The sequence below is a fragment of the Malaclemys terrapin genome, chromosome 18 (assembly GCF_027887155.1).
Source record: "Malaclemys terrapin pileata isolate rMalTer1 chromosome 18, rMalTer1.hap1, whole genome shotgun sequence".
Lineage (NCBI taxonomy): Eukaryota > Metazoa > Chordata > Testudines > Emydidae > Malaclemys > Malaclemys terrapin.
Window position 1 is genome coordinate 12,406,738 of NC_071522.1, and position 27,469 is coordinate 12,434,206.

Consider the following 27,469-nt stretch of genomic DNA (forward strand, 5'->3'; position numbering starts at 1 on the left):
GGCAGTCACAAATCCCCACAAAGCACAATAATATTGCAGCTAAAGACAAGCTAAATCAAAACCCTAGACCCAAAAACTCCTGTAAATGTGGGTAAGTTCGAATGAAAGTTTTGCAGCAAAGTCCAAGGCTTCATCAGCACAGTTTGGGAAAACACAGTTCATTTTCCATACACCCTATAAGACTGAACTGTGTTTCATTGTACTGCTGCTTTGTAACCAGGTCCTAATTTTCCATTGTATATGTGGGTCTCCTTTCATTTGAACTGAAAACCAAAGGAAAATTCCTGTGAACCAAACCTGCTGAGATTCAGTGAGTTCTGCAGAGCATGCATCTAACAAGTTCAGAACACAAGTGTATCAATTGCCAGATAGGTGATCACAGAAGTCTAACTATGTACAGGGCGGAAATATATACGAAGGAGGAAGAGACAAGAGGTGGAAGCCCCATGTGGCATAAAGAGTTCCTGCTGCTTCTTAGGCTGGAAAATTCTGGAGTTGGTAAGTGGGAAACTCCCTGGGGATCAAATAAAAGTTTCTTGCTATTAGTTGTACTATCTGGATTTGTTATTTTTAACAGTCCCTGCCTAGGAGCCTTTACCCAACAGCTAATTGCAGCCTGTCTCTCCAAAGTGCAATATTCAGTCCTGACATCGTGTATCCAATATCTGGCAGGAGCCCCCACACCCCACACATAGTCAGTGTTTGCAAACTAGAGATGAACAGGAAAAATATAGACAGTAAATGGCAGAGGCCATACACACTCACAAATACACTCACACATTGTGTGCATCTGAGCAATAAATGACAAACATTGCACACATACCCCCCCCCCAGAGCAATACAAAGTGACTGCAGAAGAAAGAAATGTTGCTTCTCAAGTGCCTGAAAGATCACGGAGAAGGGAAAACGAAATATTAGTTTTCATCTCCTTCTGGTCTTGATTCCCTTAGTACGACCACTAGCAAGAAGCTTTATTGCAAAACCAAACTATGTTATAACAGGATTAGGGCAGAACTGTGTAACAACTGAACTCCCTAACATAGTTGTAATAATCATGTAGAAACAGGGTGACCAGATGTCCCGATTTTATAGGGACAGTCCCCATTTTTGGGTCTTTTTCTTATATAGGCTCCTATTACCCTCCACCCCATCCTGATTTTTCACACTTGCTGTCTGGTCACCCTACGTAGAACTTGCCATAGCTACAACCCAGGAGTGCTCTGATCAGAACACATTTGGATCTTTATGGTTACATTACAGCCATGTTACAGAACTATGCTACAGTCCTCTGTTTTTCAGATTCCAAAGTCTAAAGGCCTGCTCTGATGGCTTTTGAAGTCAACGTGAGTCTTTCTATTGATTGCAATGGGCTTTGGCTCAGACCCCGAAGATTTAGTGCTGTGTAGAGGAAAATTACCACAGACCTATCTATATGGTAATTACTAAATCAAGATTAACTGCATTAGGAGATGACCATGTTGTGACTGAGTCCCTGGACACTAGTTTTTTACAGACTTGACCACAGAGTCTTTTCATGACATTTATTATTTCCTCAGGGATATAAACATGGATATAAAACAATGCTTCAGGTTGTGCAAATTATCCCAATATTATCCCTCTGAGGCCTACATGTAAAACTTAGGTCAACAAAGCTATGGTCAACAGCTCCTCAATATATGTTCCATTCTATATGCATCCGAAGAAGTGGGCTGTAGTCCACGAAAGCTTATGCTCTAATAAATTTGTTAGTCTCTAAAGTGCCACAAGTACTCCTGTTCTTTCAACAAAGCTATGGCGCTCAAAAATTCACACTCCTGAGCACCACAGCTCCGCCAACCTAAGCCCCGGGGCCGAATGTTGGCGCTACACTATCACGACAACGTGACTCGATGCTCGATCTGATACAAACTGACCATGCTGTCGTGAGGTGATGCTGCAACACCCTCTTGTTCTGCGCCATATCATACTGGGCCCCCCTCGTGCTAGGCCGAGGGGTGCCTGCATGGTAGGGTGACCAGATAGCAAGTGTGAAAAATTGGGACAGATGGTGCGGGGTAATAGGAGCCCACATAAAAAAAAAGCCCCAAATATCAGGACTGTCCCTATAAAATCGGGACGACAGCGTGGTGACATGCTGGGAGCAGCCAGGGGAGGCCCCTGCTCTGGGGCAAGGCTGTAGGGTTTGCTATTGCAGGCAGAGCCAGGCTCCAATAAGGCAACTGGCCACTCTAGCCTCCTCTCTATACTCTATGGCCCTGGAGGACCGAGCTGGTCGCGCTCCCTCCCTGTCTCTATGGCATGAAGCGCGCTCTAGCTGGCCAGCTGCCATCTCTATGGCCCTGCCGGCGGCGCTCTATCCGCCACCCCGTCTCTGTGCTCGCGGAGGCCGGCTCGGAGGCGGCGCGGCGCTCAGTCCAGCCGGCGGGCCCCTCTCGCTGGTTGCGTCGGGCGGGCGCGCGGGCCTGGCGGAGCGATGGCGGCCGTGCGGGGCCTGCGGATCTCGGTGAAGGCGGAGGCGGCGGCGGAGGAGGAGCAGCCCCGCGGCCCCGAGCCCGAGCCCATGGAGGTGGAGGAGGGCGAGCTGGAGACCGTCCCCGTGCGGCGCTCGCTGCGGGAGCTGCTCCCGGTGCGGTGCGGGGCCCGGCCGGGAGGGGGGAAGCCGGAGGGCGCGGAAGGCGGCGGCGGCGGCGGGGGGGGGGGAGGCCGAGGAGACAATAGGGGGAGGGGGCAGACGGTGGAGGCGGGAAGCTGGCGCGGGGTGGGCAATGGGGGGGGGGGAGCTGAGTCTCCGGGGGACATAGGGCGAGGCGGGAGGGGGGGGCGGCGGCCGAGGTAGCACAGTAACCCCCCCCCCCCCAATCTCTGAGACTGTGCACTAGGGAGTAACTCGAGCGGGCTAACACGAGGTAGAATCCTAGTGAGGACGGGGCGGCTTGTCACACTTAACAGGTCGAGTCGGGGGGGGGGGGCGCCCAGGGGAGTGCTGAGGCTTTAGCTAGAGGGCAGAGAAGAAATGGGGTTATTGGCATAGAGTCTACATGGTTTAGTGCAGTCTGGTGAACTCAGCAGAACTAACCGATAACAATGAAAAAGCCTGTTTTTTTCCTTTCCATGTCACTCTTAATTCTTATGACATTATTAGGGCGATTTAACAAAACAAAGGCAGTGATTCAGACTGGGATATTTTGGGAACTGGGACTAGAATCAATGACGCCAAGAGGCTTAAAAGTTACTTTTTTGATCTGAAAGTTGAGTTTAATGTTCTCTTGTGCTAAAAGGTTGCTTGATAACTTAATACTGGTATGTTGTAACTTTTAGAGAGTCTGATGTCTTAAAATAATATAATTATGTTAAACACACAAATTTTTCAATTGGAGACAGTTATACTTGAAACCATGGACATTAGAGTTGGTAATGCTGTTTGATTATCACCTCCACTTCCTGCTGTGGCAGAGTATATTTCCCCCTGTGATTGTGGATGTACTAGTTTTTTAACTACTGCTAAAAATTACTTATGCCAAAGGAAGCGGCATGTGTTTTGATCCATTCTGTTTGTACGTAATTCCATTGAGTGAGTGTTGTCCACATCTGGGTCAAGAACATGCTGGTGCTTTGAGTTAGGAGAGAGTAGAAAGGAATGGATTTATTTTAGAGCTGATTACCAGGTGAGATTTTATCAGTCTGGTTTGTTGCATTTAGCCTTCATCACAGTTCTGCTTTGTTTCAGGACACTAGTAGAAGGTATGAAAACAAAGCTGGAAGTTTCATCACAGGAATAGATGTCACCTCCAAGGTAATATTGTGCTGTGGGTCTTTTTAAAGTTTTGTATTACTGTTGTTGGATAGGAAGCATTGTTAGCTGGTCTCCAGGAAATTCAGATAAATGGTCATTTTCAGGTACACTTAGACCAGTGATTGGCTCTTTAATGTGTTTCCTGCAGCTGTTTTGATATTAAAACACTGTGTGATTTAATTATTAATAGGGCTACAATTATGTAATGGAGTTCATGGAATCTGTGACTTCCAGAGACCTCCATGACATTTTCTGCCCGGGGCTGGACTGCTGTCAGCAGGCAGCCCTGCAATTCCTAGCTGCTGGGCAGCAGGGGGACCCTGGAGCTCCCTGGGGAGTCCCCTAGAGCTCCCACTTCCCTCCGAGGCAGGAGCCCCCTGCAGCTGCCCAGCTGGTGGAGGAGGACGGGGAACCCCGCAGCAGCCCAACCATGGTGGGGGAGAGCAGGGGGACCACTATCCTTCCTCTCCTCCAGCAGCCCAGCCGCTGTGGGTGCTGGACCCTCCTCCCTCCCCATTTTGTTAAGGATAGTTTTAGTAAAAATCATGGACAGGTCACGGGCTTCCATGAATTTTTATTTATTGCCTGCAACCTATCCATGATTTTTACTAAACATATCTGTGACAAAATCTGAGCCTTAATAATTAACCAATCAGGATGCTTTTACTATATTATTAACCAGTTGTTGTTGATAAAAAAATAATCTTGATCAGTCATTTTGCTGTGAGAATTTTTTATATATATATATATATATATATTACTATAGTAAATGAAAAAATGAATTCACACTTCTGTGGCTCTTTTGGGCAATGCTGTGCACTAATTTGGCTCCTGAACCACTAAGGTCTGAGTATTACTGACTTTAGACACTCTTTTATAGCTGGAGAGCTCTTGTTTTGATGTTAGGTTGGTGACATTTTTTTCTCCTGCTGTGATATCTGTCTCATCTAAATTATTAGAGGCAGCGATTTGTAAGTCACAAAATGTACAAAATAAACAAGCTGCAAGAAAATGCTGAGCCAAACATCTCTTTCTATGATTTTATAGTGAAAGATTTATTTGTAGACAAAGTTTTCATACCCCACCAAGAATTTGTAATATTGTTTCTAAATGCTCAGTGCCAAAAAACAAGGAGACTCTTGGAATTGCAGTGATGCCACTCCATAGTGCAAAGCAAAGCCCTTTGAGTCAGGTCAGCTGAATTTTTCTTATGTGAATGACAGACAAGGAAAAGCAAGTGTTTGGCAGGAAAATCTAGTTCCATTGTCTTGAGTCTTCAAAGGGCATCATTGTGTGTTTCCACATACTGGGCCTTAAGTACATAAATTAACAGCCACTTCAAAACAAGGTTTGCTCATTTTGTGGTTCTTTGGGAGCTTAAATTTGTAGCTGGTCTCTGACACACACTGCAATTTTTAAATAATTGGCATCACTGTATGACAGATCACTGTACGTTGTATCTGGAAATTGAAAAGGAAATGTACTGTTCCATGTTCTGTGGTGGTATTAGGACTTTACATTTTCAGATGATGATAAAACACGAACCTTCACAACAGCGCTGTGAGAGCTGATGCGTGAGTTTTATTCCCATTTTGCCTAGAGAAAGCTCAGCCAGAGAACTTGTTACTTGCCCAAGAGCACAAATGGAGCTGGTGCTCGAGATTGAAAATCAGCATTCTTGGCTACAAATCTATAGCTTCTGTATGTTAGAGACTTGTCATTCAGGAAGCAATTAAAGTTATGGTATCAGTGAGAAAATCTCCCTCCTTTGTTACCTTCCTTAATAACAGCTTCAAAATGGCATACATAATTATGGATAAAAATGTACAGTGCTGAATAATGAAAATGAGTTGGTTGGGAAATCTAATAAAACTATGATTAAAAGTTTATCACAAATTTACCTTGTTATATCAGAGGGCAGTTCTTGCTTAAGGATATTTTTATGAGACAAGTTTCATTTTAGTTGATTGAGAGATTTTTAAAACACTCATTAATTTTTTAGACTGAGGCATTCTTAATCAGTCGCAAGAAAGAAAATTACCGTCTCTGTTGAGGGCTTGCATAACATCTTTTGTATCACTGTTGATGGGCTCTCTGGAAATAGTTTGGATTACCAATCCCAACAAGATTTCTATAGTCAGCATTCCAGTTAGTACTGGTGAAGTGCAAACACAAAGGGATATTCCCAGTCGCCACAGGTCTTCAAATAATTTTTTTTAACTGTCTGGAAACTCTGTGTGATCTGTATCTTCTCAACATGTTTTTTTCTTTTCCTCCAAGTAAACAAGCCAGCAGTCTCAAAATAAAAGATTGGTCTGCCTGGTAGAGGAAACATTTGTTTCAAGTAAAGGTTTGCTGAATTTTGCCTTTGATGTATACTCATTTTAAGGATAAATAAATTTGGTTATCCATCAGAAAGGTTAAGCATTTGTCCAAGGTCATACAGAGTCAGTGACAGACAACACATCATGATTCCTGCTATGCTGTTTGGCCACAAGACAATAATCATTTGACTCTTAGTTAAGCTGTGAAAGAGTTCTTAATTTTGTCCTTTTTAACATAATTTTCTTTTGAAATTGCCTATTGAAAACTAATAGAAACTTTGTAATGATTAATTTCTAGCCATTTGTGTTTTATTAAATGTCTGGTATTACTATGGAACTTGTTTGGAACAAAGCACCAATTTCCTTTTCCGTTGGACCTTGTTTCCTGCAGGAAGCAATTGAGAAAAAGGAGCAAAGAGCGAAGCGCTTTCATTTTCGAGCTGAAGTGAACCTTGCCCAAAGGAATGTGGCATTGGAGCGAGACATGATGAAGAAAGGTAGGGAATGTACCATGAGTTTACCAAACAGAACAAAAGGCAGAATCTCTATATTGCTTCCTTCCTGTTTCCTGGCTTGATGGCCAAACTACCTCACTCCTGAAAAAGCGAGCATCGGTACAAGTAATATCTTGTATTTTTCACTTCCCTTTTTTTCTGTTCACTTTCCCATTTAAAAAAAATACTTGAAGACAATCTAAAAAAATAAATACACTTAAAATTGTTGTGGGAGGATGATGACACTTAAAAGAAACCATTTTGGGCAGACACCATTTTTTTCTGACGTGGCAGCAATATCCACTGCTGCGTGTAGACTGGCTGTCCAAGGCTTTTCTGCCAATTGACACAGCAGAAGCTGTCGGCACGCACACAGTTACAAGGCTCCAGTAGGTTGTCCGTTCAATATTTAACGAAAACGGTGTTATCAAGTTAAAAAAAAGAAAAGACTTTTTAAAAGGGTTAAAAGTAGTCTGAAAACCATTCAGCACCTGCCTCTGAATCCCTTGCCAGTCTTTGTGGTTTTACAACCATGTTTTCCCATATTATTTAAAATATTTCTCTTTGTTGCTGTGTACAGAACATACAGAAAAGAAACTAAAGCCCCAATCATGCAACTGCATTAGTGTGGGGGGATCCACGTGCATGTTATCCTGTTGAAGTTAGTGGGGCTCAATGTGGTCATAGAGGTCCACCCATGTGGATGCAGTTGCAGGACCTAGGTCCTAACGGTCCTTCTGTGCAGATCCATTTGCAGGATCAAGACCTAGGCCATTGATTATACAGAGGAAACTTGAAATTGACTGTACAGATGGTTGTGAAATATATGATGAAGACATTGAAAACAGAGGAAAATAATATCCTTAATTTTCCGTTATGGATAACCTTACTACTGCTTGTAACAATACTAGGTAAAAAAACTTTCAGAATGGCATGATTTGGTTTTTTTATTTGATCATGTACAGATGCTCCCCGACTTACGCAAGCGTTCCGTTCCGGAATACCTTGCGTAACTCGAATTTTGCGTAAGTCTTAAACGTATACCCGACCATTATGTGCAAAAAACCACAAAACAACAGCTATTTCTAGCTTACGGAACTTTGTCCGTAAGTGCGGATTTGTGTAAGTCGGGTTTGCGTAACCCGGGGGGGCATCTGTACCTTTAAAATAAGCTGAAGATTTTACATTCTTATTGAAAAGTTAATAACAACATGCATGCTGTCTTTAAAATCAAATTATAATCGGTGATTGGCAGTAGAATTTCTATAGCAATACATTTTAATATTCTTAATGATTTTGTGTTGATAAATATCCTATTTTTATTTTCAACTAAAAAGATCAAAACATTGTGAAATTATAAGTTAAGTTCCAGACCACTGGGCTAGAAGATCATGCCTTTAAATTGGTATAGGATGTACCTGACTTTAATAAACTATTCTCCCCTTTTTAAAAATGATTTTGATTTTTAATTCAACATGTTTCTAATACATAAACTCATTTTGTAAAAATGAGCAATGGTTTTGTTTCTTGTTTACAGCAATCCCTAAAGTGAGGCTGGATACAGTCCACGTTTGCGGGGTAGATGAGATGAGTACCCAGGACATCTTTGCCTATTTTAAAGAGTATCCTCCTGCTCATATTGAGTGGCTAGATGACACATCGTGTAAGTAAACTAAGTCTTTAGCCTATAGTTCTTAATATTTTTCGTATTCCAGAGTTCTGCCACTGATTTCCTTTGTAGCTTTTGGGCAAGTTGCTGACCCTTCTGCGCTTTAGCTTCCCCATCTGTAAACTTACTACCTCAAAGGGGTGTTTGAAAGAACTAGTTGTTAAAGAACTGTGAATATCAAAAGCAATATATAGTTAAGTTATTGGTTAGTGAGAAAAATTACCCCAGCTCTAGCAGGTTAGGTTGGCTACACCCTGCTGCAATATAGAATTTTGTGAAAGATGCTAACACTGGTGAAAATGACAAGCTGCAGCAAATGGTACAATACTGTTGCACCAAAGGTCCGAGACGTATTGAGGTATTGTCCTTGTTCTTCAGAGTGAGAAACAAAGAAAAGGTGTAGACTTTAAAAATCCAAAGGTTGAAGGGCACTTGGGTATTTGGTTTATATGTAACTTTTCCTTCTTCAGCCTGCCTTTACGTACAGTGAATCTTATCAGTTCAGGCATCTTAATATAAAACAAGATAAAATGTATTGCTCTGGTTTTTCCAGAATCATTAAACAGCAGAGCAGCATATAACGCTTGTGGCTGTATCTGGACTGAATGCATCTCAATAAAAGGACTTTTGCTCAATGCTTATTTTTAAGAAGCACCTCTCAAATCTTTTTCCCCTCTTTCATTGTCACATTTCTTACAGAGTTATCATCAGCCTGACATGATCAGTTTTACTGCATATAATTTTAATTCTATCTCTTCTTACAAGCATTTTTCTTATATGTACGAAATCTGCATTGTATTTTCTTCAATGCACGAGAACCTTGCTAATCCTTGCATCACTAATCTACAAATTTGATGATCTGTACAAAAACCCCTTAACAGTCTCTCCTTTCTTCTCAGCAAAGATTAACAGCAGAGTTCTGCAATGAAGTCTCTTGTTACTTAAACTTAATTATTTTACAAAGTATACTTCAGTCATACTTCCTAGAATACTGTCAAGAGTTTTACACAGTGAAACTAAACAACACTCTTAAAAATAAATGAACGGATCATTTTATGAGGCAGTATCCTTGATTTGATCATGGTTGCTCACTAGCATATTCAAAAGGTGCAATAATCTTGAGTGGGTCTTCTAGTTATTGGCACAAATAAATGAGCCCCTATTATTTATCAACAGAGGGTCCTGTGGCACCTTTAAGACTAACAGAAGTATTGGGAGCATAAGCTTTCGTGGGTAAGAACCTCACTTCTTCAGATGCAAGAGAAGAAGTGAGGTTCTTACCCACAAAAGCTTATGCTCCCAATACTTCGGTTAGTCTTAAAGGTACCACAGGACCCTCTGTTGCTTTTTACAGATTCAGACTAACACGGCTACCCCTCTGATACTTGACATCTATTATTTATGTAGACCTTAATCATTTCAGCGTTTTTTTGGTTTTTTTTTTTTTTTAGTTTTGATCAGAAAATAATATGGTGTATGGCCTATGTTGTCCTTTGTGATAAGAGTTGTCTCCTGCTGATCAAACATGCTAAAGGATTTGTTTTCCCTTTATGAAATACAGCTGATAATCTCCCTTCCTGTTGGTACATATAACTTTATATACTTATGTGACTGAAGTTTTATACTAGTAATTTGTCTTCTACATAAAGGACTGTAAGATAAAGGATATAATCTTAAGAGCCTGTGTGGAAAATTTTAGCTAACTAGAACTATTTTTGTATGGGTTTTTTGTTTTAGGTAATGTAGTCTGGCTTGATGAAGTGACAGCAACACGAGCTCTTATAAATATGAGCTCTATGCCTGATCAGGATAAACTCAAAAACAGAGAAAACAACGAGGAGAAAGCAACTGAAAAAAACAAGAAAGGTAGATGCACAGAAGATATAGGTCATGCAGTTAAAAATCCGCATTCTTTAAAGTATATTTTCTTGGCTTGGGTGCTGCATAATTTGAGTTACTGAAGGAGGTTCTGTCATGTAGTTTCAGGTAATGGTATTCTGCCACTTTAAAAAAGGCTTTCATCTTGGAAACCTTTTGAAGGAGCTGCTTCCTAAAAGGTGGGTTGTAGAGATACCAGAATCAGTAATATGATCTGTACTAAACATTCTAGACATAAGGACACAAATTCAGAGGTGTTTTAAGTAGTGGGGCAAGTTACACAGTCCTTGTAACTCACAAGCTGAGTGGGTGGAAGGGTGGGGTGGTAACAATGAGAAACAAGTGGGTGTAAGAAGATGCTTTATCATCTTCAACCCTCCTGTTGGTTGCTTTTCCTTGTTACTACACCGTCCTTTCTGCAAATGACATTAATTTACCAATGTGTAACTTCCATCACTATTTATATTATCTCTGAATTTGACCCTGTTAAAACCTGACCCAATACCCCACTGTATGTTTACAAATCTATTGCAAATGGACCCAATTGCTGGGTCCCATGTGCTTCCAAACCAACTGCGTCTGGCTAGAGTCTAGCCCTGGGGTAGGCAACCTATGGCACGCGTGCCGAAGGTGGCGCACGAGCTGATTTTCAGTGGCACTCACACTGCCTGAGTCCTGGCCACCGGTCTAGGGGACTCTGCATTTTAATTTAATTTTAAATGAAGCTTCTTAAACATTTTAAAAACCTTATTTACTTTACATACAACAATAGTTTAGTTATATATTATAGACTTATAGAAAGAGTCCTTCTAAAAACATTAAAATGTATGACTGGCACGCGAAACGTTAAATTAGAGTGAATAAATGAAGACTCGGCACAGCACTTCTGAAAGGTTGCCGACTGCTGGTCTAGCCACTGTTTCTAGCTTTGAGACCCTAGGGCACATTCCCAAGCTCTGACCTCTTGTCTAATGCCCTTCCTTGGGATGTGGGATGCCGTTATCCAGGACTTTGAAATCAATGTCTGTGACCTCCTGAGTCCCCCAGTCACATACACTCCCCAGAGTTCCACCTGGACTGTGAGCACTCTGGACTTGTACCTTTACCCCGTTGGGGACAGTGTGGCAGGAAAGCAACTAACACAGGAATTGTTTAACCATAGTGACCTTCTTATTAAAGCATTCGAGTTACAGATCTTTTAAAACAAAAGTCCTGAGACCTAGTATGAGCTCACCCCTTGCGTGAGTCTAAGGTTTTATCAGTATTTTAAGTTGGACAGAGTCCCTCCTGTGCGTGTGCATTGGTCTCTCTCTCTCTCTCTCTCTCTCTCTCTTCCCTCCCTCCTTTCTCTGCAAGTCCCTGTATGTAGCCGATGGTCACTCCCCCCCACCCCAGCCCCCAGAGCAGAACCCTGCCCTTAAATAGGGTTTCTCCTCTGAGCCATGTGCTCAGATTCAAACGCTAGTGACCCCTCAGTCATGCTTGCCCCTTCCTCACTGCAGGACCCTGTGTAGAAAACTCATTGTTCCATGGGGATGGGCCAATAGTTGAAAGATAATCGAAGTTGTTGACCTTAGATTGCAGTCTTGATGGCTCTTAGTGTTAGTCCTTTAAGGAGTCTTTGCGCATGTCCAGGCTTGTGCAGTCAGTGTCCAACATTTCCACACATAAAACGAGATAATGTTCATAATTTGACTTGGACATATTCCACTCTGTCACAGTGCCCATAGTCTCCTTTTGCAGACAGAGCATACTGCAAGGTAAGTTGTATAAATTGAAGCAGTTAAGGTACACCTTCAAATTGTGATAAACCTGGAACCTAGTTGCTGACAACATCCCCCCCCCCCCCCCTAATTATAACCCCATTATACTTCTACAGACAGGAATTTGTAGCTTTTATTACTTTAACTACATCCAACTGTTTTGCTGCTAGGTGATGTGTTAACTTCCTGTGATGTGGTTCAAACCAAGATATTGAATTGCACATTATCAACCAATAGTGACAATGCAATTCATAAAAACATTTGTTTCAACTGAAACTATAAATTATGCTTAGGTCTGAGTTGCATGAACAAAATCCAGATTACCGATCTCCACTTTCTGTACGTTATGCACTAGCAGAAACCATCAAATGTGGTCTGTTTTCACAACTCTGTTATGCTTCCAGATGCCTTCAGAGCAGATTTCTCCTTGCAGCTTTCCACTGCAACTCAGAGCCTTTCTAACAACCCCCTTCCTGCCTTGGGAAAACTCAAGTCTATACAAAAATAGCTATTGTGAGGAAGACTTAGGTGCTTTTTATACCATTTTACCAGCCTCCTCTATACCATGTCTTATTTCTTTGTACTGAAAACTTTTTTTGTGCAGTATTAAAACACAACATAACCTTTGATTTCAGGCAAATACCAAGATTCTACAAAATGTAACATTCTTAAAATACATCTTGTGTTATTTTTGGAGACTATTTCACATTGATCCTGTCGGGTGCAAAGTAATTATTATGCTGTGTATATCAACAGTAGTAAAATATGTATTGACCTAAACTCCCACATACATTTCTGCATCTGGTCATCTGGAAAAGCAGGATACTGGGCCAAGTTCAGACTTCTTCAGTTGGAAAGAATTTATGAAGTAAGTTAAGGTCTGAGGAATCGGATAAATCCAACATATTAGGGAGGCTTTGGCTCAAATATATTCTTTTTTTTTTTAAATAATTTTGGAGTTAGCTAGGCGCATTTTGTCATTAAAAACCTCTTGCAGTAATTAAAGATCCTGTGGCCCTTTTTGTAAGAGGCAGTATGCTAGCCCTGATAACTTGGCCAAATTCCACCAAAGTAATTGCATTCTGCTGTCTGAATATTCTCCATGGTTTCATTTGGGTTCAGTATTCCTTCGTTCCTGTCCATAACGTTTGTGAAGTTGCTGTGTGCTGTAACCAGCTGTTGTATTCCACTCTGAAAGTTGCTGCATTTAGTTGCTAGGTGAAGAATCTATATTCCCTTACTAAACAGGGCTGCTGAGAGGCTTACCCAATGTTGGTAAAGTGCTTTGAGATATCTGAGTGAGAGGCACCATTAAAGGACTATTAAGTTGTCTTTCAGAAATATTTGAAACAAGATTCTGCTGACAATATAAACAAAATCTTTTTCTTAGCCCCAAAAAATAAACTGAAAATATCTGCCATCAACTAGCAATGCACAGTGTACACAATCAATAGACTAGTGTAATCAGGTATTACTGTTTAAAAGTTTGCTTCCAAAACTACTTATGTTAGATTCTTGAAATGAAATAACTCATAGTTTTTTTTAGCTGCAAAGATTATTTCAGTGACTTTCTAACTATTGAACATAGTTCTAACTATTGAAGATTAACTCAAGTATTTTTAAGTGGCAGCTAAATTAAGGCATTTAATGACCTCTCTGCAGTTAATAATGAAACACAGTGTGTTTTCTTATATTGACAGACAATTAAACTGGTAATCCATCCTTACTGCTTCAACCACTTACATTAGTAGAGAGCGCCAGCATGACGGAAGCTCTATGATTGGTTAGTTTATACACCTGTTTAAAATTTTTGCAGAGGTTTACTATCTTAATTATTCTCCAGGCTACACAGAACAATTGATAACTTACTCAGTTTGATTTCAGAAAATATAAGGAAATGAAAAGCAAATGCTGGCGACATCATAAAATCAGGAAGAATATCCTAAAATTTGTTTATTCTTAGACAAACAGGAGGAAAGCTCGGATGATGAGACCGAGGAAGGAGAGGTTGAGGATGACAATCCAAGTGATGTTGAGGTCAGTACAGAAAGAAAAACATTAACATGAGAGATTCAGTTTTGGGCAGTGAGGTCGTTCCGATATTCTACTCTTAATGCAAAAATATTATACAGAATCTGGACTATTGTATAGTATTATAAATTAAATTGCTAAATCAGATTTAGTACTTATGAAAACATTTAAGGCAAGGAGAAGTCCAGAGACTTTGTCAGTGGAGATACCAGCCTAGGATGGCTTTGTGAAAGTGAGTTTTTAGGAGCGGGAGGGCATTTGGCATATGGGAAGTCTGAAACTGCTCCACCCATGTGAGGACAGTATGAAAGCAGGTATGGAAAAGACTGGAAGGAGGAGATAAAGAGAGTAATTAGGAGGAAGGATGAAGAGGAGCCAAGCTATTCGGTTTTGGCAAACTGTACATAAAGGTATGCATGGGGGAATGTATCTATTTAAGTCATTTGTTTCACTCTTACAACAGCAGGGACAGCACATCTAAAATAATGCTGCTTTTGAAAAGAAACCAACTGAAATATTGCTAGAGATGAAAGAAATTTTTAAAAAGCTGTTTATTTTAAGATGAGCTGCTTAATAGATACTGTCAGGTCAGTTTGGTCCAAATTTCAGTTTGTGTATAACAGATTTAATAATAATAAATTTAATGGAAACTTCTCTAAACAAACACTTATTGTATTTTTGCAGTCCAGACATTGCAGCATTGTGCTAGTGTGTGACAGGCTAGAAACTGACTGTAAGCAAAAATAAAATTGACTAGTTGTCTTTCATTGTCCAGGTTGAATGAAACGTAGATAGTCAGAAGTAGTGGAAAGTAAATTAGATTTTAAAAAGCCTCGTTTTAGTAACTGAGTGTATTAATAAGACAGGGAGGGGAATCTTTGTTAAAAAAATAATAATAATTTTAGCCAATGTTACTTTAATAAATCAGTCTGTTAAAGAAAAGCAAAACAGCTTGAGTTCACAAATCTGCTGGAAAGCTCCTAACACAAAAATAAACTTTCTTAGTAATCATTTGTTAGCTTTGCTGTTGAATGTAATCTGTGCTGAAATCTTTGTATCTAAAATATTTTCTTTCCAAAGTTGGATGTGCTGTCCCAGGTAGAGGAAGATTCTCTCCTACGTAACGATCTACGCCCAGCCAACAGGCTGGCTAAAGGAAACAAACTGTTCATGAGATTTGCTACGAAAGGTAAATGACTCACTGCACTGCACTGTACAGTGTTTGAAGGTGACTGATGACTAAAATGATGTCTTTACATCACAGATAAAAATAAAATCATTATTAAAGTGTTAGATTGTCAAGCATTATATGTTAAAATCTCATAGTACTTGTGTGTATTTTTTTAATGTGTGAAGAACGTATATGTAAAACTTATTCTGGGTAAAATTCAGCCTAATGCAAAGATTCGGTAAAAGATCTATCTACCACTTCAATCCCACTGAAGCCCACGAAAAAGGTTCTGCATAAGGGCAAATTTTGCCTTTTCTGAGCATCAAGAATCATTTGCCGTGCTTATGGTGTTGGAATTCTTTATGTGGTATTGGTGGAAGCTGTTGCCAGCTCCAGTCATGTCAATAGATAATATTAATGCATTTAAGGTAAACAAACTGAAGTCCTGCCTTTTTTCCAGTTTGACTATGTCCTTTTTCATACAGTTCTGACAGTGACATCTCTAATTAGATAGTCTCCATATTCCAGCTCTTAAAGTGATACATAATACAACAGGAAAGTGATAAATGGAAACTCGTATCTCCATGGAATGAAATTAGTTGAACCCAGTGTCTTTTACTGTTAGTTTTATTTCAGAGGAATTGTCAGCAAGCATTGTAATCCGTTTTGTTCCTAGTAAGTACATGGATCTTTTACTCACATGAAGGAGATTGCATATTGTATAGCTCAACAATAGTTGAGACTGCCTATTACGATACATGCTTCATATCTTTGACTGGGCACTCTTTTATTTTTGCTCCAGTGTGGTTAGGGAAAAAGTATTCCTTTAACTTAATTACACATTTTCAGATGATAAAAAAGAGCTGGGAGCTGCAAGAAGAAGTCAGTACTACATGAAATATGGCAACCCTAATTATGGTGGCATGAAAGGAATTCTTAGCAACTCTTGGTGAGTACATGATAAAGGGGAGTAGAACCTTGCATGGGTCTAGCCATGCTTACAAGGCTGTCTAACTTGTGAGTGTCATCCCTCAAAGTTCTGTAGACTTGCGGGTGGGGAGCATTGATTTGTATTTTAGCAAAGTTGACTTGTTGACTTTACATTTATAAAAATTTGAATTCAAAATTAACAAGTGCTTATAGTTGAGATATTCATACTGGGCAAAATAAAGCCATAGAGTAAATGCGTTCAGCTGCCGCTGAAGTCAATGGAAGTTAGAGCTGTTACTCCGTGGCTGAATTTAGGTCACTTTCTTTTGGCCTTTTACATGGCAGAAATGTGTTTGCTTTTGTTGGCATTCCAGGAAACGAAGATATCATTCACGTCGAATCCATCGTGATGTGATAAAGAAAAGGACACTCATTGGGGATGATGTTGGGTTGACACCTCCTTATAAACACCGGCATTCAGGTAATTTAATGACCGTACTGGGAACATATATAGTGCTTTACATCTTCAAACAAGTTGTGTTGCAGCTGTTGTGAAACTGCACAATGAAATAAAATATAGGTCTTTGTGCTTCACCGGCCTGCCTTTTCTGTCCACTTCGCCTCATTAAATAATTAACCGAAGCAGAGTTTAGTCCAGGAGAAAACAGTGGTTACCACATGCTAGTTTTGGGTGGAGGCATTTCTAATAGTTAAAACATGGAATTGAGTCGAGATACTAGGGTTCTTGGCCCTGCTTAGCCACTGATTTACTTGCTACATGACCTAATTTTTCCTGTTTCCCTATCTGTCTAGCCACTTTATATGGCTCATAGTATCTGAATGAATCATTCTTACAATACCTCTCTGTGACAGGACAACATTATTCCCACTTTGCAGGTGAGGAACTGAGACACAGAAATGAAGTCACTTGTCCAAGATCACTTAGGAAATCTGAGACAGAGTTAGGACTCAAGCCCAGATGTGTGTCCAGTGCTTTAAACATTGTTCTTAACCTTTACTTGATAACTATTTCTCAAGGATGTTGTGAGTCCTTTTAAGATCCTCTTGTGAAAAGTGCTATGCAAATGCAAAGTATAACCTAAGCATCAATATACACAATATAAATTCTAAAATAATAAATTTAATTAAATAAAAGCAATCTCTCAAGTAAAACAGTAATTGAAATATTTATTAATGGAATACCTGACAAAATATAATTGTTACTGTCTTTGGATTTGTCAACTTGACATAGATTGTGCATAATTAATCTGATAAATAGAACAGTGTCGGATAAGTGAAAGAGAGCTATGCTTTTTTCCACCCAGCACTTAGATTTTGTCCTATGGTTTTGCAAGCAACAGTTCAGATACAAAACATCAAATCACTTGGTGTAAGTCAGTAGGTACTTCATTTTACTTGATTGTTTTCTTTTAGAGATTTAGGAAATGGGGTCTGGAGCGTAAAAAACAAAAATCTCTAGTGGTTTGTTTACACTTCACTTTTAAACTGTCATATTTGCCATTTCAACTCTTGTCTTACAATACATGACAAAAATAAAGTAGTTGGGTGGTATATATTCCAGGGGGAAATAGTCCAGAAAACCCAATCAATGAGCTTCTAATTGGTATTTTAGCCTTTACAGTGGTCACGTGATTTATGGGTGTGTGTATTAGGGAGCTAATATGGGAAGAAATATGTTAAGTGCTAAGGAAAAGCTGTACAGGAGGCTGCATATCTGCTGACTACTTTGAAGGAGAAAAAAAAAAAAAGACTGATACAAAGTGCATTCAGTACATTTTCTAGAATATATTCCTGTATATGTACTGAGTCACATGAAGATTGGAAGAGGGTGCTGAAACTGCCCCATCATCCATTTAACTATGTGTGATTAACACTGTATTACTTGATGGGGCAGTGTTTGCCTCCTGTTGCATACGACACAAGATTAAAACACCGTTTTACTTCTAACCGAGTATATATTAAAGGTTTAGAACATTGGCAATACATGATGCACCTGTTCTGTTGTGCAATGCTGAATATGGGATCAGGAAGAAATCTTTCTCTGTCACCAGCAGTGATCACCTTAAGGCACTATATAATCATTAGAATTAATTATCTTTATTTTATCAAGTATCGCTTCATATTATTGATCATACAGTTACTCAGACATTTTAAAAAAATCCAGCGGTAGTACTTAACCTCCCTTCTGAGACAGTGAATGGTACAGATTATGGCATGTTTCATGGCAGGTTTATATTTCCTGTATTTACTTGCCATTTTTTCTAAATCTTGATTTTTAATTAACTTTATGAAAAAGAGATAAGATACGTGAGGTAATGTCTTTTATGGGACCAACTTTTGCTGATGAAAGAGACAAGCTTTTGAGCTCCACAGACCCCTTCTTCAGGATTTAAAGTTGGTCCGGTGAAAGAGATCACCTGACCCATCTTGTGTCTCGTATCCTGGGACCGATATGACTACAAAAACTGTGCAAACATGTATCAGAAAGATAAGCTGCGATCTCTCAAAATTAATTGTTGTGTTTCAGGCCTAGTGAATGTTCCTGAGGAGCCTATTGAGGAAGAGGAGGAGGAGGAGGAAGAGGAGGATATGGATGAGGATGACAGGGTTGTGGTAGAGTACCGGGATGAACTACAAGCTTTCAAACAGTCTCGAGATCGCAGTGCAGCAAGACGATCAAGTGCCAGTGCGTCTGATTCTGATGAAATGGACTATGATCTTGAACTGAAAATGATATCCACTCCATCTCCCAAAAAGAGCATGAAAATGACAATGTATGCTGATGAGGTGGAATCTCAATTGAAAACTATTAGGTAAAAATTTAATTTCTTGCATTTTATTACTTAAAAACCCCAGTCATAAAGTGTTTCTTGCATTATATTATAATTATATTATATTTTGATTTGGTTAAAATAATTTTTTTAAAGCTTGAAAGCTGTTGAAAATAATTTAATGTAATCACTTATATGAATTGACGAGCAGTTCAGTTGATTTTTTTTTTTTTTTTTAATTAAAAAAAAAAAAAGTACAATAACTGTTCAGGATCTCAACTCATTAACTTAAGTATTTTGAGTCACGCTTTAATGGTTAAAACCCATGTAGTACAGGCGTTTGATCCTGATCCTGCGAATATGTACGTAGTAATTTTATATATCTGAGTTTCCTGTTGCATTCAATGGGACTACTCAAGTTTAAATTTACTCATATGCATAAGTGTCTGCAAGACTGGGGCTGTAATTTTTTAAGTATATACTGATTATGTAAAAATCTATGAAATAACTGTTTATTAAATAGTAAATATAAAAGAATTGTCCAAAAACATGTTCAGTAACTACTTAATATTGTTCATGGCACAGAACATCTTGTATATTAAGATCATTCCAGTTAGACCATGTATTTCAAAAGAAGTGACTCAATAGTACATGTGAAGATCTTAACAACAATTGCAGTACAGGCGAGTCTCATCTTACGCGGGGGTTCCGTTCCGCGGTTAGGCGTAAAGCGAAAACCGCATATAGTCAAAATTACATTGAGTTGAATGGCGGGTGGAATTGCCCGCACTACAAGTACAGTATTAAAATTGTTATTTTTCTTTTTTTGTGTGTTTGTTTTTTTGTTTTTGTTTTTGCCAACTGCATAAAGCTGAAATTACGCATGTTAAATGCGCCTAAGATGCGACAGACCTGTATTCTGCTTTGACTGGATATAATATGGAACCCTTCTGAAGTAGCCACTATAGGATGACATCTCAATGTGTAGTATATTTAATGCTGAAAATCCTTAGCACTGAGTAACAACTCTCCTTGAAATCTTATCCCATTTGACTCTTCGTTAAGATCAATCACTTGTCATTTCAGTGGCATAACTGTAATGACTTAAGTGAAGTAGCAGCATCAGCATGCCCTCTTTAGCTCTGACATGATTCAGTAAAAGATATTTAAAAAGAAGAAATACAGAAAGCTCTGTACTATCATAGCCTACAAATGTATCCCTTATCTGCACTATCCCCGACTGGTATGATGTTTACAAGCAGCCCCTGTGCACATTGCTTATAGTCTTGAGTAACAAACGATGATGAACCTAAACTTAGAGAAGCATTGGTACTCTGTCTATTGTTGTTTTGACAAGATATGCTTATATCCTGGTTTAAAACTGGAAAACATTGCTACCTATTTGTTACAGGCTTCTAAGGCATCCTGGATGCAGGATATGCAGCATATAATGCTCTGAGCATATTGATAATATGCTTGAAGAAGAGCTAAGACTGATTCTGGAATGCAGATTTTTTTTTTTTTTACAGTGATAGATTTTGTGTGTGATATCACTAACTTCCAAAATGTGTTTATGCACAGGGGGCCTTCCTGAGGACTCTGTTGGGATTCATTCATGAGAATTTATTTGCTGATTAGAAATACATTATGTCTTTATTTAGGAACTCTATGAGAGCGGATAGTATAGCATCCAGTAATGTCAAAAACCGGATTGGCAGCAAAGGATCGTCAGAAAAAGTTGCAGATGTAAGACTACTGTTAGAGGAAAAACGTCAGAATAATACAGGGCAGCGTCAGCCAGTCAGCACTACAAAATCAGGTAATGTAAACATAGCGCAATGTAGCCATCGTGGTAAGTGGCTCTAACTACGTCAACTTCCATTACGTTATTCACGTAACTGAAGTTGTGTAACTTAGATCGATTTAGCGTGATCGTGTAGACCAGCCCTTACAGTTTTCAGTATGGTATGGTTCACGTCATGGGTTAAGTATCTTTACAATAAGATTCTTTTGCTCTGGTTTTCAGTTTAGTTCTCTAAGTTAGAGGAAGCAATACTGTAATTTTAAAGCGGATTTTTTCATGTATTCTAAAAAGTAATTAATGGAATCATGCTTTTCATATAAACTGCCTCACATTAGACAGAGACCCTTTTCTCTTCCTTCAGTATTTATATTCCTAAAATAGAAATGGAATCCAAAACAAAGATGGCTTTTGGCGATCTTTAGAAAAGTTGTTACTTTTTAATCTTTGGGGACAAAGCCCAGCCACGTAAGAGTAAACATCCCAAAAGGGGGTACCTTGCAAAGATGCCATGTGACAAATCTGTCATAGAAATAATTCAAGCCTGGATAAACTGTAATACAGGAATTCAGAGCATTTCAAAGACAGTGAGCTATGTTAAGATTTAATTAAGACTTCAGAAAAAACAATAATACATAGCCTCTCTAATTCCAAATTTTGCAAATGGATAAAGGACACAGGATCAGCTGGAAGAGTTAAAATAAATGCAGTACATAAATACTCAGTTTAATCACTGTGATGTTATTTCCAGATGTACGGCAGAGACTAGGAAAGAGACCTCATTCTCCAGAAGTCAAGCCCCCAAGTAGCACCTCCACCCCTCGTCGAGAATCAGTATCAGATGTACATAGCCGGTTAGGGATACCCAAACAAGATGTGAAAGGCCTTTACTCTGACACCAGAGAGAAGAAAGCAGGTTTGTTTTACAGAGAGAAAATGTGACTTTACTTTAGGGGTGCATATGTAGCTTGTAACTACAGACGACAATGATGTCTTGATGCTGTTAGTGGCATTTGACTAGAAAATAACCAAAGGATATTAACTTAAAAACAGAATATTATTCCTAAACATTAAAGCTTTGCCATTCATGTGGATAAAATTCTAGACTTTATAATCTTGCATAGAGATTGCATCTCATGAGCTTTATTACAAAATCCTCATGTGAATAACTTGTAATAGCTAAAGCAGTTTTTGTAATGAAGATCACAAATGTTGGCTTATTCCCTTTAAGATACTTTACTGCTTTGATTCTAGGGAACAAGAGGAACTTCAAATGAAAACCTGGAGGAATAATATTCTGGTGACTGAAGTTAGAAATCAAGTAGTGAATGTTTGTGGAATGTTTTGAAGTTGTAAAGCACTACAGTAATGGTTATTAGAAGTCACAAGTGCCAAATTCTGCCCTGAGAGATGTATACAATTACCATAAAAGATAATGAGACTTGTGCACTTTTTTGAGGGCAGAATTTGGTTGAAATGTCTTCAAAATCTGGTCTTGGAGAATATCATAGAATGATGGTTGAATTATTATATAATTTATTGCATTTAATTTCTACTTTTCTCTCAACATATAGAATAAAGGAACTTTTAAGACAGATTTTCCCTGAATGTTGTTCTCTATCCTCAGTGTTGAACTTTTCCTGATTTTTATTTTTTATTCTTTTGCTCAGCTTGTCTGAACAGAGCAGTTGTTAAAGATATCTCAAACTCTGAGGTGTAATAATGTGCTAATAAAAAGTGCAAAACTATAGCAACCAAAGAATTTGCATTTCAAACTGCTTATATACGTTCCTAACCTTCAGTCATTTTGACTGTGAATTGCAATACAATTATTTATGTTCACTGTCATTCTCTTTAAAGTGTGGCTCTACTTTCAGAAGACTTCATGAAAATAATTCGATACAGTTCCGTAACTTTCTTAGTGAGGCTAGGTCACATTTTCTCAGTTTACAAAAAGAAAGCTCTTTTTGGTGACAGCCCTGAAAACTTAACCTGGGAGTCATAGTGTCTTTTTTTCATACTTGTAAATCACCAGTAATAAAGCGTCTATAGGCCACATAGAGGCTGCACAGATGCAAGGGAAGTATTGGGGAAGACTGTAACTTCTTTTGATGATGCATTTGAATCCAGCTGTCTTACAAAATCTGTGTGTGGACCAGGACTATCAGTATAACTTTGTTGTTACGGGGTATGATTTGATTATTTTTTAATCAATGTACATATACCAGCTCCTAGCATGGACACAACATAAAGGTTTCTTATATGGGTTGCTATTCCCATACTGGAAGGAGAATAAGTTATATCTCAGTACAAAGCACCTTTATACTGATATAACTGTGCCCACATTGGGAGGGGTTGTACCAGTTTAACTATATTGGTATAGTTAAAAAGGTTCCACTTTCTAGTGTAGACAAAGCCTTATTCAAAAATGTGTGATTCTACAGTTCTAACAGAAGTAAAATTAGTGAAAATGTACTATCACTAAGGCTATGATTTAATCATGGGATTTTTAGCAAAAGTCATGGACAGGTCACGGGCAAAAAACAAAACATCACAGTCCGTGACCTGTTCAATACCCCTGAATGAATCTGGGGGCCCGCCGATCTGGCTGCCATGGGGGAGGAAGCCCTGGGGGGCCAGCCGCTGCTCCGGCCACCCTGGGACCGCTGTTCAGGCAGTCTCTGGGGCCAGCTGCTGCTCGGGTGGTCCCCAGGACCAGCTCCCCGGGGTCATCAGAGCAGTGCCCGGCTGCAGGGCCACTCCTGCAGCTGGCCCCGGGATCAGCCACTGCAGAAGTCACGGAATCCATGTGATTTGTGACAAACACAGAGCCCTAACTATCACTGCTGTAAGCAAGGATTGCTCTGGATACATATAGTAGAAGAATTAAATAAAAGCACCATCTTACATAGTTACTTTTTAAGAGTAGACCTGCACTTTAAAATATACTAAATTCTGTTTAAAAAAATGTTGAGAACATTAAGGTTGCATAGTTGAAGTGTTCAAAATTTAGGAAATGCAATGGTTAAAATTGAAGACATTTTTGAACACGTCAGTTTTTCATTACTATCCATTTCTGTGATTTTTCAAACATCATGTTTTTAATCCAATTTAGGTAATTTATGGACCCGCTTAGGATCAGCACCTAAGACACAAGAAAAGACTCCAGATAAACCAGAAAACTCAGTAACCGCTCCAGAGGAGGACGATTCAGAGCTCCAGCGGGCATGGGGTGCTCTAATAAAAGAAAAAGAACAGTCTCGCCAGAAGAAAAGCCGATTAGATAACTTGCCATCTCTACAAATTGAAATTAGCCGGGAGAGTAGTTCTGGGTCAGACACTGAATCATGATGCTCTTTAGACCCTGATCTTCAGGATTTGAACGCTGCAGCATGGCAAGATGTCCATTGCCCAAAGGCTGAACATTATGGAAGTGTGGCAGGACTCTTATTGAGGTTCCAGGAGCCTCTCCGTTCTGTTTACACAGAAGTAAAGACCTGTATACCACTTGACATTTAAAGCAATCACATTTGTCTTCAGTATGTGTGGCCCTGTGTTGCGTAGGGCATTGTCATATACATTTATTACAGCAAACCTGTAGTAGTTATTGCAAAACATTTTTTCCCCAAGCTTCAAACTTTAAAGAAGGGGCAGAACTACTCCTGGATTTTGTAGAAGACTTTTTGTTCTTAATCTTTTTAACATGGAGTCTTTTAAGAAAATGTTTTACACAGTTCATCCAAAGACTAGGGAACTTCAGAATAATCACTATTGCCTTGCCCTTATAGCTGTTACCAGCACCTTTATTCTCCTCATAGAGTAATAACAATGATGCTTCCTGGGTGCCAGCCAGCAAGGGTAAAGCTTATAAAGGGATTGCTGCCTCCCACTCCTCCAAAATACTGAATGTAAATCTAAACTAGACCTCCTAGTACAGTAATACTTCAAAATAACATCAGAGCAGCACCACTATATTAGTCTCAGAAAGGATTCTGCTTCATTCATTTTGGTGATAACTTTTTGCTTTAAGTGAAGATTGACAAGTTCAAGACTGCAGAGTTAGATTTGTTGACAGAATGGTGCAAATTCCTGAGATGATTAATTTTTTTGGAGTTTAAATGTTGAAACAATTTAAAAAAATATTTCAATATAGCTGTATTATGTTTGAAGAAATCTAACAATTTAAAAGCTTAAAATAATGTTTATATTTGTGAAAATTCTGTTGGCTACAGTGAAAGCTTATAGTGGTGTTTTCATATGTGCTGTTAAACTATATATATATCTATATATATCTATCTATATATATAGATATATAATATGATTGAAAGAGAAAAGGAAAATATAGGATCAGTGTTTCATGTCAATATTTTTGAATGTCCTAATTGTATAGTACATGTGGATGTGCACATGGTTGACTAGTTACATTCACTTCACTTTTCTTACCCATGTCCTCTTCCTTAGTAGGTAAAAAGGTTAATGAATGTGCAACTGGATTTTTTTTATTTGTGGCATTTATTTTGATTGCCCACAACTCCAGGAAAAGGAATAATGTGTATGACATTCTGGTAAATACAACATGTAGCAAAATATTACCTGCCAAGGTTTGACAGCCTGCAAATCTGTTTGCATTGTATTTAATTCCTAGGTTCTGTTAGCCCAAAATGTCAGTGTGGCCCTTCCCCTTCTTCCTTTTAAACATACATTTTTCTTCTGTTTTTCTAATTTTTTCATACTATATTGAAATAGGTTTGGGGCTTTGCAAAAGCGAGGAATCTGCAGTTAACCTCCGTTATGTCAGTGCGTGTATAAGAATATTATGTTCTAATAGCAGTATGTGAAACTGAAGATAAGCTACAGTGACTAAATACAGCAGGGTGAGCTGGGGACTGACTGGGCTTCTAGCCTTAACTGTTTCCTTGCTTTTGTGACATTCACCCTTTTTTATATATTTAATTGAATTGACTATTGTCTGGTAAACATGGCTGCCTAAAAATACTGTTCATGACAAGAGTAAATGACTGCAATATCACTGTAATGGGTTATTTTGATGTGTACTTTCATTAATATATTTCCCCTTATAAAGCTTTAAAATAGAACCATATCTAACAATACATTTGACACCTTACCTATATAAGATCCTGATAAAAGTTCCCTTAACTGCTGTGTTTCTGCCAGTAAATTACTTGGGTTGTATTGCTGGCTTGACTCCAATATCACATCTTACTCTTTCTGGAAGTAGAGATGGTGTAGGCCCCTGATCATGTAAGCTGCACTGCTCTGGAGCCCTTGCAGGTTTCTGCCTAGGCAGAGTAACTGGGCCTTTAATCTGCTTTTAGTGTTGCTGATGGGCATGCTGCTGTGTCTTCCTTCTCAACCAAGAAGTGGCTATGCCTTTCACAGTAGGAGGCTCCAATATCTTTAAAATCTTTAGGCCTGAGTCCTCATAGCCCTAATTGTGAGTGTAATGTAAGTGTATTGTTAAAGGGACCATACAAAGGATTCTTCTAGAATTGACCTTGTGCCCATTTGTGCTTCTTTATGAAGTATAAAGAGGGTTTGAAAGGTATTTGCCAGTATCACATGTGTCAAGTCTGGTTTGGCTAGAGGACCCGATCCGTTGTCTCAGATGTGGTGTGTATTGTTTTCTCTCACCTTAATTAAAAGTGGGTAGTGAGTCTTTTTAACAAAGATATCCTTTCCTAAAAATGTTAATTACTCAATGAAATTAAGCAGATGTTAACAAAAGACATAGGAAAAAATTGTAAGCAGGTGTACTAAAAATACTTCTCCTCCCCCCCATTTTGCTTGGCTTTTTGCACTCCCTTGATTCTTGTTTGGTTGGCGTTTCACTAGTTCTCAAGTCATTATTGTGTCTTCTGTGCAAGACAAATTTAAATTAGTAATGTAAAAGGCAAGCTGGAAAAAAAAAAAAAAAAAAAAGCCTGTAGGTCTCTCTGCAACATAATGAAGCAAAAAGCTCATAACCAAAAAAGGAAAGAAAAGATGGGCATTTTTAAGTGATTAATGTTAATAATAAATATTCAGGTAGTGAATGTGAGAAATTTGACCTGTCTGTTCCATTAGAATAAATGAAATCTGTTCAGTCTCTCAGATTTGGGAGAGAGATATTCTGGTTTTGCCGTAGGACCTACGCCAGGGAAGGGAAATGAGCATTCCTCAATTCTAAGTGAACTGTTCTAGAAACACCTTAAGACTTTATTTAGATCATTTCTTATTAAAGGGAAAAAAACTCTTTTAGTGAGTGGTTCAGGTGACTTGCATTCTGTTTTTCAAAAGAAATTGACATGTGGCATTTTAGGCCCCAATTCTCTATGGGCAGAACCAGGACTTAGGACTTTAAAACCAAGATTTTTCTTTCAGGTAAGTGCATCCAATACCAGACAAGGGAAAGAAGAGAGCAAAAGTACATTTTTTTTTTCAATTCAAGGCAAAGAATATAATGTGAAAATATTTATACCTTTATTTAAGCAGATATTGCTGATGTCTGTTGGCTTGGTCTTCTTCCAAATAAAAACTGCTAGAAATTACATTAATGTCCAATTTTACTGAAATTTTGTTGGGTAATCATTTAAATCAGTTCCTGAAAAGGGCCTACTGCAGTATAGTCCGGACCCTAGCAATTACACAAATTAAGAGAAAAGGATGTGATTATTTTAATATAGAGGATGTGGGTGCATCAATTAGCCCTTTCTCCTCTTTTTATATGGGGGTGAGAAACAAATTAATCTGGATTAAACAACCTTTAGCTTTACTTCATGGTCCTGTAATCCAAACTCAACCTGATCATATGGTGTTTCAATGC

General features: G+C 38.8%; 1 protein-coding gene across 2 annotated transcripts; it reads left to right on the forward strand.

The window, feature by feature from the left end:
• The first annotated feature begins 2,412 nt into the window (after nt 1–2,412).
• Nucleotides 2,413–27,196, forward strand: NCBP3 (nuclear cap binding subunit 3). Of its 2 annotated transcripts, XM_054008155.1 has the most exons (14): nt 2,413–2,626; nt 3,728–3,793; nt 6,509–6,614; nt 8,149–8,274; nt 10,018–10,146; nt 13,885–13,958; nt 15,033–15,141; nt 15,973–16,072; nt 16,428–16,534; nt 18,602–18,887; nt 20,507–20,664; nt 21,398–21,562; nt 21,901–21,946; nt 23,762–23,845. In XM_054008155.1, the coding sequence occupies exons 1-13, from the start codon at nt 2,474–2,476 to the stop codon at nt 21,921–21,923; spliced, it is 1,602 nt and encodes a 533-aa protein (XP_053864130.1). In that variant the 5' UTR covers nt 2,413–2,473; the 3' UTR covers nt 21,924–21,946; nt 23,762–23,845. The 2 variants fall into 2 exon arrangements, with proteins under 2 accessions (XP_053864130.1, XP_053864129.1); XM_054008154.1 differs by lacking the exon at nt 21,901–21,946 and having other exon boundaries at nt 2,416–2,626; nt 23,762–27,196.
• The last annotated feature ends 273 nt before the right edge of the window (nt 27,197–27,469 follow it).